The sequence below is a fragment of the Podarcis gaigeae genome, assembly GCF_964106915.1.
Source record: "Podarcis gaigeae genome assembly, chromosome: 9".
Taxonomy (NCBI): domain Eukaryota; kingdom Metazoa; phylum Chordata; class Lepidosauria; order Squamata; family Lacertidae; genus Podarcis; species Podarcis gaigeae.
In genome coordinates this window covers 18,186,949-18,199,332 of record NC_139685.1, presented here as the reverse complement: position 1 = coordinate 18,199,332, position 12,384 = coordinate 18,186,949, and the positions used below count along the sequence as shown (strand labels likewise).

General features: G+C 41.9%; 1 protein-coding gene across 3 annotated transcripts in view; it reads left to right on the top strand.

The window, feature by feature from the left end:
* Window positions 1–12,384, top strand: part of ARAP2 (ArfGAP with RhoGAP domain, ankyrin repeat and PH domain 2) — a 132,648-nt gene that overhangs the window by 46,562 nt on the left and 73,702 nt on the right. For all 3 annotated transcript variants that reach the window (XM_083754820.1, XM_083754818.1, XM_083754819.1), the window contains one exon: window positions 10,001–10,116. In XM_083754820.1, the coding sequence (XP_083610946.1) occupies window positions 10,001–10,116 (116 nt within the window). The remainder of the gene's footprint in view (window positions 1–10,000; window positions 10,117–12,384) is intronic.

Below are 12,384 nucleotides of genomic sequence, written 5' to 3'. Positions count from 1 at the left end.
AGCAAGGAAAGAGAATCTAAAAATCACAGAGCAATTTACCCTTTATTCTGTGTTGTCCAGAGGAAGCACCATTATTTTGGATCCTCTTCCCAATCAGGGGCAAATAAAAGCCACTTTTACCTTCTCATGCTATATTACGTGAACAAAGGTATACAATCTGTGCTTAAGGCTATTCACATGTACTACAAAACACTGAACTCTCAAGCTTTCCCCTTGCCTTTTTCCTCTCCTCGTAAGCTAAGTTCAGAAACTTCTAATCTTCATTTGCAGCCAAACCTAATTGTTTTGTCCAAAACAGGCAGTTTATGGTTTGTGTAACTTTATAGCAGCAGTAATGCAATCCATGGTTTATGATTCGCCTTTCTGGTTTGTGAGCATACAGTGGGTTTGTGGGAATCATCCTTTGTTGAGTTTGGACAAAGCGAACAGCTATGGCTTGCTACATACTGAGATCAAAAGTTTCTATTCCTGGCTTCCAAAAACGGGGATCACCCATCGCTCTTTTTCTCTGAATCCTATGTATAACAAAACTGCAACACCCATAGGAATTTATGCAATCTCCATTTTGTGACTGAATCTAGATTTGGAACCTTATGGCTATCAATCAAAGCAATTTATTCTCTTTTGATGCCTCCCCTTTCCTCACTGCTTTGGAAAACATCAAGCCTGACAGAATTTTTTTGGAGAACTCAGTTTTTCTCAAAATATTGTGCCCTTTTAGTTGGTCCTAATGAAGGTGTTGCCTAACTGTTGATTTTGGGATTCAGATGTGAGTACACTTCTCTGGAATTAAGCCGTGTATAACGTTCATGACAAACCAATATTTAGCTTTGTGGATGGGGACTAGTCTTTTTCTTCAGTAGTAAACACGACAACAGTGGGGAAATTTGGGTGCACACCCTATTCTGGTAGCACTGCCCTAAATGATTTTTCCCCATCAAACTGAGATGGATAACTCTTTAAAAGAAGAAGAAAATGCCAAGTGGAAGCACATAGGCTAAAATGACAAGATAACTTGGAGTCCCCTTAGACCAAATTTTCACTGCCAGCATGACCTAACTGACTTTCCTCTGAGCGGAGGCAGTTTGCAGAGGGCACTGTCCTAGCTTTAAGGTCCCTTCCAAGTCTCTTTAAAAGCATGGCCTGGATATATATAGCCATTAATTCCCACAGCAAGGAAGCCCCACAAGGCCTGGAGTGCTTGTCACAGCTGACTAGGTGAGGGTGTTGCTTACTTTGCAAGAGGACACTTACCTCCCCTGGGAAGTCACTTTGACCAATTATTTCAGGCAGAACAAACTGACCCATATATTCTCAATGTGTTAGGAACACATAATATCCTGTGTGTGCGTTTTCCCACTCTTAGCTGTTCTGATAATACCTGCACTTAAAAACTGGCAACATCAGAAATCTTCTTCGTTGGCGATCACTCGTAGCTGAGTAAGATTGTTTTCCATGAACACAATCTTAACAGTGAATCTGTAAGTGACTGTGAAGGCCAATTCTGGATCCACACGTCCTTCCACAGTGGGGACATAGGTTTCTGGGCATGAGTTGATCACGGTGCGGGTTTGTCAAACGTGCCTTCCTCTTAGCACGTTTCTCTCTTTCGTCCTGAGTTCAAGCGTCTTCAAAGTCCATGACACCTTTGGTAAAGGCTGTTCTCCAATTGGAGCACTCACAGGCCAGTGTTTCCCAGTTGTCAGTGTTTATACTACATTTTTAAAGATTTGCCTTGAGAAAGTCTTTAAATCTCTTTTGTTGCCCACCAGCATTACACTTTCCATTTTTAAGTTCAGAATAGAGTAGTTGCTTTGAAAGATGATAATCCAAACAACATGACCAATCCAACTATGTTGATGTTGAAGAATCATCACTTCAACACTGGTGATCTTTGCTTCTTCCAGTACACTGGCATTTGTTCGCTGGTCTTCCCAAGTGATTTGTAATTTTTTTTTTTGGAGACACCATTGATGGAATCTTTCAAGGAGTTGGAGATGGCATTTAAAAGTGGTCCATGTTTCACAAGCATACAGTAAGGTTGGTAGTACAATAGCTTTGTAACCAAGCATTTTGGTTTCCCTGCGAATGTCCCAGTCCTTAAACACTCTGCACATCGATCGGGAGAAAGCTGCACTTGCAGAGCTCAGGTAATGCTGGATTTTGGCATTAATGTCAGCTCTTGTGGAAAGATAACTGCCCAGGTAGGAAAAGTGATTGACATTTTCCAATGTTACACCATTGAGTTGGATATGTGGCATTGCAGAGGGGCTGTTTTGTGCTTGTTGGTGCAGCACTTTGGTTTTTTGGATGTTGAGCGATAGGCCAAGCTTTTTGTAAGCTTCTGCAAAGATATTTAGGGTGGTTTGAAGGGCATCCTCTGAGTGTGCACACACTCCATTGTCATCAGCATACTGAAACTCTATGACAGAAGCTATGGTAATCTAACTCTTTGCTTTCAGCCTGCTCAGATTGAAGAGATTTCCATCTGTTCAGTATATGATTTCTACTCCACTGGGGAGTTTCTCTTCAACAAAGTGTAGGATCATGGCAATGAAAATAATAGATAGGGTTGGGGCGATAACACAACTCTGTTTAACTCCTGATTCCGCTGTGAATGGTTCATATTGAGATCCATTGTTATCCGCGATTGTTGCTGTAATATTATGGAGGAGCCGAAGGATGTTCAAAGATTTATCTGGGCAGCCAATTTTCAGAAGGACAGTCCACAGGGCATTATGATTTACAGTGTTGAAGGCCTTAATCAGGTCAAACACCATATACAAGGATTGGTTTTGGTCTCTGCATTTTTCCTAAAGCTGTCGAGTGGTGAAAATCATGTCCACTGTCCCCCTAGAAGGTTGAAAACCATTTTGGGATTCAGGAAGGGTAGCCTCGGATATTGTTAGGAGATGGTTTGCTAAGATCCTTGTAAGAATTTTTCTGGCTGCAGCTAATAAAGAAATGTCTTGATAGTTTACACAGTCACTTTTTTAAAAAAAAGAGATTGATCATTTTGGCATCCCTAAAGTCTACTGGGATCTCCTCTCTCTCCTGGATTTTCCCCGATGAGCTTGTGAAGTTGTTGTGTAAGTTCAATTCCGCCCACTTTGAAGACTTTGGCAGGTATCCCATCAGGTCCACTGGCTTTGTTGTTTTTCATTTGGTTAATAGCTGTACACAGCTCTTCCAGATTTGGAGATAATCAGTTCTAGGTTAATTACTAATTAGCATAAGGGTTTTAAATATAAGCTTTAATTTTTTAAAAAGGTTCTGTGCTTGAAAAATCGTATTAGGCATGTTATTAATAGGGTCAGTGAACAGGCACCAAGAGATTTGGAGCACTTGTTCATTTGCATGCTGACACCTAGCTCTGTTTCTCAGTTATGTTTGAGTTGGGTGTGGCCTTGGATGAGTTCCTGGATTCAGTGGTGACTTGGACAAGGGTCAGTAATGTGAAACCTAATTCTGACAAGGAGGAGGTCTTGTGGACGGGTGATTCCTGGGCCTGGGAGTTAGGCAGATTGTCTTTTCTGGATGGGGCTGCACTCCTTCCAAAGGATGAAGTATGTACTCCGGGGGTGATCCATGTTCCATCCTTGTCACTGAAGACCCCAATGGCCCCAGTTGCAAGCAGCCTTTTCACCTGCTGCACCAGATACAGCCTTTCCTAGACCAGGAAAGGCTTTCCACTGTGACTTGGGCATTGGCAACCTCAAGACTGGATTACAACAAGCTGCTCATGGGGGGCTTTCCTTGGTGTTGATCTGGAATGGTGGTGCAGAACCCAGTTATGTGGCCGCTGATTGGATCATACAACCATGAACATGTGGTGCTGCTGCTTAAAACATTGCACTGGCTGCCAACTTGCTACTGGGTCAAGTTCAAGGTGATATATAGCCCTGGACAACATGGGACTGACTTATCTAAGTGACTATGTTTTCCCACATAGGCCTAACCATTCACTGAGATTTTTAGTTTGGCTTTTACTATTTACTGAGGATTTGCAAACATGTGCACGGTGTTGTTAAAGGGTTCTCATGCTAAAAAGTAATGCCTTGTAATATTATGCCAAGTGTTTCTTGTTTTTGGCCACTACTTAGGTGGGCTCTGACCCATAAAGCCATATGTCACAATTGATTTGTGGGATGAGGAACCTATGGATGGCCCTGCATATGTTGTTGGACTTCAGTGGCCCCAACATCTCTTGAGTGTTGGCTGGGGCTCATGGGAGACGGATTCCAACAACCTCTGAAGGTCCACAGGTTCCCTTCTTTAAAGTGTCACAAGATTTTGTTCAATTTATGCTTGTTGATTAAGCTGACTAAGAAAGTTCTCTTAATGTTCAAATAGCGACAAATGTTTCTTTTTTAAAATAAAGCATTGCCATCTTAGAACTCTCCCTTTCTCTCCCCGCAATAGGGTGTTATAGAAATGGGGATTTGACGAGGTTCTTGAGAGTGAGAAGCCTCCATTTGATTGGCAGCAGGAAAAAGAAGCAGGGAGCAAGTGAATGGGGAGAGGAGGACAGCGACTTGCCATTAGCAGCTGTGTACTTGATCGACTAGAGAAGCAACAAGGATGGAGGCCAGACAGGAGATGCATGGAATAATCAAAATGACAGCTTCGCCAGATGCATTTTGAGGGTTACAATCCTGGGAGAAGGAAGGACAAGTGGAAGGGAAGCGATGGAGTTTGATACATTTTCAGAAGTGGCAAGTCCCATTCTGTTTGGTCCAATTTTAGACCTTGGGCTTGTTTTTGAGGACAACATTAGCAGATGATTAAGAGAAATTTGAGGAGTTTTGATGCAGAGGAACCAAGCAAATGAGGCCTGAAGGAACTGATTTCATGACTCATGTTGCTATGAGACAGATATAATAGTTTTGTCAGGGAATGCTAATTGGTAAACAGACGAGCAAGGCTGCTGGAGTCTGCCAGGGATCCAAGGAGGAGCAGGACACACAGCTTTTCTACAGAAACACTGAGAAAAGGGTGCAAATTTCCTCTTCTGTTGCCATCCCCTTGTGTTTCCCCTGAATCCTGGGGTGATTTTCCAGGGTGCTGCTGAAAGGAGGGAGCTGAAATGCCCTATGGACATTTATTGATGCTTCTGTACATGAAACAGAGGTTTGTTTCCAAGAGAGATGGGGCTGGAATAATGAAATGGCTAAGTGCAGCTCAGACATAAAACAAATTTGTTGCGGCACTGGTTGCAGTTATCCATGAAAAAGTCAGAGAGCTTATTTCCCCTTTCCCTGTGACATACCTGAAGAGATCATGACCATGATTGAGGTTGTTCTAAGCAACCAGCATGAATGCCCGGTGGGATGAACATCTTGGGGTTTGTCAAAATGATGGGGCTGGACAGAATGACTCTTTTCATGGGTCTTTGATTCTGTAATCTTTTCATTATTGCTAGCTGTTAAGCAAATGCCAGTCATTGATATTGACTCTTCAGACATCTGAATATAAATGAACAGAGCTGGGGACGTAATGTGATCACAATTGCTGGAGTCCATTAGTCACCAGGGTGTGAAATTCTGAATAAGCTCCATTTAATTATTATGGTGTTCAGCTCCTGTACTAGAGAAGCCCAGCTGAGAGGGAATTGCACTCTTGTTGTGTAAATGGGGATTGTTTGATTGCGTCGGTATATTGCCCTTCTTGCTGCATGCTATCTAGTTTGGATGTTGTTATCCTCTTCTGCTTATTGTTTATGTGAGATTATTTGGGATGTTTGCAAGACAACTGATTTGCGTGCTGTGTACTTGATCTGTGGAGTGTCAAGTGTGCCTCTTAACGTACTGTCTTGCGTCTTCCTTGAAAGCTTGTGGGAACAAACTTCTTGAAATACAGTTGTACCTTAGATCTCGAATGCCTTGGCTCCCAAACAAATCGGCTCCCAATCAAAGTGGTGCTTCAGGAAGTGAGTGTTCCGGCTTTTGAATGTTGTTTTGGAAGCCAAACATCTGATGAGGCTTCTGATTGGCTGCAGGAGCTTCCTGCAGCCAATCAGAAGCTGCGCTTTGGTTTTCGAATGTTTTGGAAGTCGATTGGACTTCTGGAACGGATTCCATTTGACTTCCAAGGTACAACTGTACTCTGTTATTTTTGAAGTAAACATGATTACAGTGGTACCTTGGGTTACATACGCTTCAGGTTACATACGCTTCAGACTACAGATTCCGCTAACCCAGAAATAGTACCTTGGGTTAAGAACTTTGCTTCAGGATGAGAACAGAAATCATGCTCTGGCGGCACGGCGGCAGCAGGAGGCCCCATTAGCTAAAGTGGTGCTTCAGGTTAAGAACAGTTTCAGGTTAAGAACGGACCTCCGGAACGAATTAAGTTCTTAACCCGAGGTACCACTGTACTATGTTCTGTATGTTTGTGTTTCCTCTGTTATTGTTTGGTGTCCTGATCACTCCAGAGAGTTCTACTCACTTTTAACCTTAACTTCTGGCTTGTGCCTGATAGCTGGTATAGGGTACTGTTTAAATGTGTGACCTGTGTACTGGAAAACCTCTAGTTCCAATTTGATCTCAGAGTTGCATGATATTTGTGCAATGGTTACTATTGGTGGTCAAAATCTAAAAGATACTGCAGTGTGAGAGCTAAAAGCAGTGCTATTTTTCTAGAAAAAGAGGTTCCAGAACACACCATGAATGTCTCCCTCATTCTCTTATAATGGCAATGTTGCCCACCTGAGAGGTGCTGGAACTGAGTTATGGTGAGTTCCAGCTAAATAAAAAGCCCTGGCTAAAAGTATAAACTGCAAAGTTAACATGTATTTAAAAAAAAAGGAATTACAGAAAATATGCTATAGATTTGGCTTTTTAAAGCCAAAGTTTGCAGCTCTCTGCACCCTGAAATGTGAGTAGTGAGATAAAATGTGATGTTTTCTTGCTGTATATTTGGGAAAAAAGCAAGGAAAAAAAGAAGCCTATGAAAGTAAGATCTTAGCATAGGGTGGGTGTTGTTTTCTTGGAATGGCCCCCACAACTGTGGTTTCAAGTCCCATGCTCTGAATACAGTTTAATCTTGTAGATAATATAATTATCTTGTAGATAATCTTGTAGATAGTAGCGTTCACAGTAGTCTGTGGAATAATTGCATAATAATAGTTATATAAAGAAGATGTTGCTTAAAGACAACTGAAATTGCTTCTAATAGCTTATTAGGAAACGTCTTATATTGATTCTGACAATTGGTCCACCATGGTGGCTGGTTCCTATTGAGTCTGGCAGGGCAGAAGGCAAAGAGGCCAATGGTAAATGGAGCCAGAGACAGTGATTGACAGTTCTTGGCAAATTGTGGAGAGATGTTTACTGTGTATATTGAGCCAAACTTGGAGTGAGTTGCAGGGACTGGATAAGATTACTGCGGAGGCTGGTTCTGGTCTACAGGGAACCAGTAGGTCAAACCCTGTGCCAGATCATAAATGCAAAGGGATAAAATCCTGTGGTCATTCATGTTGCAGTGTGCCAGAAAAGCAGAAGAGATAAATGATGCTATAACTTAACAATTTCCTATTCTTTTGATTGTTAGAAGTCTTCTAGTGATCTCCGGCTAATGTATCTTATATAATTTACTTTTGTCTGTCTTATCTTGCCTATGCAATAATGTGGCCCTTCAGACTACATCTCCCATCTCCCATCACCCCAAACCATTTGCTTTTCTGGCTTGGAAGATGGAAATCTGGTCTTGTTAGCTAAGGATGATGGGCTTAGATTGTGGTTAAATATCCCAGGAACTTTCTGCCTTTCTTCATACTTCCGAGTTTGACCAAGTCTATATATTATGTCTGGTTTACCCTCCTCTTAGCGTACACATCATTGCTACATAATGTGCTGCCAAGCCCAAGCTGACAGGTGATTATAGTGCTGATTCTCCACCCATACGACTGATAGGAGTGGATTAATAAGTCTCTATGGAGTCTCCAGAGAAATCGTTGCGTTGTACCAGAGCAGATACATCAGGTAGATCGCCATTGATTTAAGAAATAAATGAAGGCAAAAGGAGAGAGTTTTATTGGAGTCATAAAAGTGAGTGAGGACTAGCCACACAGAAAAGGAAATGGAAAAATGACCCAAAGTGATGAATGGAAGTAACGAAGAGGATTCCCAGACTGAAAATTTTGCATACCTACTTTGCAACCATTGTTGGGGGTTGAAGAACATCAACCTTAGGAGTCTTATGGTCTGAGACCATAAGCTTCCCAGGATGCCGTGTGCTTAATTCTCTGAATTTCCTTTGAGCACAAAAGATTTATAGGGGTGTGTAAGATGTGGGAGGGAAGCGGGTGGCACTGTGGGTTAAACCACAGAGCCTAGAACTTGCCAATCAGAAGGTCGGCAGTTCGAATCCCCGCGACGGGGTGAGCTCCCGTTGCTCAGTCCCTGCTCCTGTCCACCTAGCAGTTCAAAAGCACGTCAAAGTGCAGGTAGATAAATAGGTACCACTCTGGCGGGAAGGTAAACGGCGTTTCCGTGTGCTGCTCTGGTTTGCCAGAAGTGGCTTAGTCATGCTGGCCACATGACCCTGAAGCTGTACGTCGGCTCCCTCGGCCAATAAAGCAAGATGAGCATCGTAACCCCAGAGTCGGTCACGACTGGACCTAATGGTCAGGGGTCCCTTTACTTTTACAAGATGTGGGTAGGCATTCTGTTCTAGATGGGGCAACACTATCCTTGAAGGATCAAGTATTTAATATGAGGGTACTTTTTAATTCTGCATTGACACATGAGGCCCAGGTGGCCTCAGTGGCTGGTAGCTGCAGTCATACATAGACAAGGATTGCTAGGCAACTGTGATACATCTGAGTTGATTTAATATTTATATGCAGCTTCCCCAGCAATCAAGTTGAACTCAAAGCACCTCATGTCAATAACAAGCCATAAACAAATGAAAATGCTTCCTAATACAAAATGAAGCATTCAGTAAAAGTACAATAAATGCATCGAAACAATAGCAAAATCAGGCGTAGGCAAACTCCAGATGTTTTGGGACTACAATTCCCATCAACCCTGACCCCTGGTCCTGTTAGCTAGGGATGATGGGAGTTGTAGTCCCAAAACATCTGGAGGGCCAAGTTTGCTTATGCCTGAGCAAAACCAACCATCAATCAGGATACCCCACCTCCCGACATAAGACCGTAGCTTTCCCCCCTTTTTCTTTTAAAGAACTAAGACAGCAAAATGTCCCTGGCTGAAAATATGTTTCAGACTCTGCTGCTATTTTGTTTTGGTGGGGGTGTTATTGTTTTATCACAATATATTATATTAGAGTTTCTCTGTTTCATTGCTTGTTATATTGTACATATTGCCTGTGTTAGTTTGTAAACCAGCTACAGGCTGCCTTAAATATTACACAGTGTATGAATATATTAAATAAATGGTACTCAAATTAAGCTCAAAGGAGAAGGTGGCACCCTCATGGTGACTCCAGAGGGGAGACTTGATTTAGTCTTTCAGGGTCAACTAGCTGAGATTGGCTCACCCATGTTGGCCTGGTACACTATCTGACCTGGGTGTTTTATCCGGGCTGCCATATTTCAAAAAGTGAAAATCTGGACACAAATGTTTTTGAGTTTGTTTTTGGCAAAGTTGTTGAGCAAAAAAAGTTTCTGAGCTATTTTAAACGAAAATCGCCAAAATCTACACTACCGACATGGGCTGCGACCAGATTTTCCCAGACATTCCAGCAATTTCCGCCCGGACACTGTTTGGAAAGGATGAATTTCCAAGAAATTCTGGACGTATGGCAACCCTAGTTTTATCTCTCAATGGATCCAGTCCTGAAGGGAATCACAATAACTCCCTCCTTGCCTTCCCAATGAATTGATCTTTGATACAGGTGTTTCCCAGCAAGACAAGCAAGGTCACCTGAAGCTGAGTGGGCAAATACTGTCTCCCCTCATTCTTTGTAAATCACTGTTGTTAAAAGCTATTATATGACATTTCATAATTATGTGTTCCTTCTCCACACCCATTTCTAGGATTTTAAACTTGGATATGGCATCACTATAATCCCCATGAACGTAGCCAATGTGAGACAGGTAGACCGCACAGCCAAACAATCTTTCGAAATAATCACACCTTACAAGAGCTTTAGGTAAGTCTCTGGAACACTTGTTTTGATAATGGAAATGGAAATAACTATGGAAACTATTTTTGAGAACCTTTGAAACCACCTACATGAAGTATTATTATTATTCTGTACTAGGGTTGCCATATTTTTTTTAAAAAAATAAAATAATTTTTCTTTGATTAAAAAAAATAAACAACATATAGCAAAATCATTTTTAAGCCCATATACAGAGATTACTCTGAATCTCACAACGTCCTCTCACCCCTCCATATTATCATCCATAATGATAATATTTACACCTGCATATCAATGCGTTATCCAAATATTTTGTCCCTCTAAATTAGCCACAGTTTTTGTTATTTTACAAATGTGGCTAAAACCCTGCTAATGTTTTCATCTGTTTACAATGGTCTCATAGATCTATTAAAATCCCCCCCCCCCGTTCTTTTTTAAAGTTCTTGTCCTCTTGGTTTCTGAGCTTCCCAGTTAATTTTGCCATTTCAGTGTGGTCCATCAACTTGGTTTGCCATTCTTCCCTGGCCTGCGTTGTTTCTTCCATCTCTGGGCTAGTAACATCTGTGCAGCTGTTGTCGCATAGGGTTACCATATTTCAAGAGGGTAAAAACCTGGACACAAAAAGTCGTTGAGCTTTTTTAGGGCAATTACCTGATAGCCCCCTACCGCCACCGCCAAGCCGAAGCCGCCCATGCCAGAACCTGGGTTGCCTGAACCGGAGCCCGGGTCCCCCACGGCAGAGTTTGAGCCTGAACCAGAGTTGCCTGTGCACACAATTGTTTTTCTTTAACCCCAAATCCAGGACGTTTGCTTTAAAATGTTTAATTCCCCCTAGACGGGCATGTAGTACCTCCAAAAGAGGACATGCCCAGGAATTCCAGGATGTATGGCAACTCTGTTCTATAGGGCAAGAATAGTGTTGCATGGCATCCCAATCTCTGAGTGGTAAGGGGTTCTAGAGCTATAATGAGACTTCCAGCACAAGGCTGTCTAGGATGCTGCCTGTAGAATTCAGAACTCTGTTTTGCTTTTTGTTTGCTTTTGTTGAAATGGCAGGATAGGAATTATTATTTTGAAATGAATCTTTTGGCTTTTTGTTTTGTTTAAGTCCTCTGCTGTGTTTTGACAAAAGGAAACAAATCCAGAACTCCTAAGTGTACAGGCAATATTTTAGACATCTTCACTTCTTGCAAAGCGTAGATATAGAAGAGGATAGAGGTACAGTCGTACCTTGGATCCTGAATGCCTTGCAAGTCGAATGTTTTGGCTCCTGAACACTGCAAACCCAGAAGTGAGTGTTCTGGTTTGCGAACGTTCTTTGGAATCTGAATGTTTGACACTGCTTCTGCGGCTTCTGGACATTTTGGAAGTTGAATGGGCTTCCAGAACAGATTCCGTTTGACTTTGAGGTACCACTTTGAGGTACCACTGTATACCACTGTATACAAGACAGAAAGGACAGACACAACAGAGCAACATATGAGTCTTTGTGGAAACCCAGATCTGCATTGAGGAGGCTTCCTGACATCACAGTTTGATTCTGAGAGTGGGGAAAGCCTCATTATTTGGTTTCCTCACAGACCCAATGCACACCCTTTGTATATTATTATTATTATTTATTTCATTTCTATACTGTTTATATTTTGAAGAAAAATCTCAAAGCAGTTTACAGAATATTTAAACATCAACAAAACATCAACAAAACAATCTGAAGAAAGTAAAATATAGAGTATAGAGTCAAAGCAACATAATTAACAGAAAACTAAAATATCTTAAAGATTTCAAAACAAAACATTACAAAGGAGGTCAACTACAGAATACATATTTAGCACAAAGTTTTTTTAAAAATCTTAAACATTTTTTAAAAAAACCATTGCTAAGTGAAGTAAAATATAAAATGCACATTTAAAACAGCATAATTAACAAGGGAATAAAATATTGTCATAAGCATGATGTAATGGTTATAAGGGGTTGCTCGTGCGTAAGTTGCCACCACTCCTGGCTAGGTAGCCTGGTTAAACCTTTCCTGGCTGGACAGCCCTTCACTTCGTGGCTGTTCAGTCGCTAGCAGAATCCGTCAGTGGGCGTTTCTTGAACTTCTTCCAGCAAATATGTTCTTTGATGCCAAGTCTACGCCTGCTTTCCCTGTGCGGAAGTCTTCTGCGCAGGGTGGGTGTGGGTAGCGGAGGACCTGTGCTCTCCCCGCTGGTCTCCAGCGAAGAGTCCTGGAGCCCTCTCTCCAATTCCCCCATCTGCCCCCCTTTATCCCTGGTATTA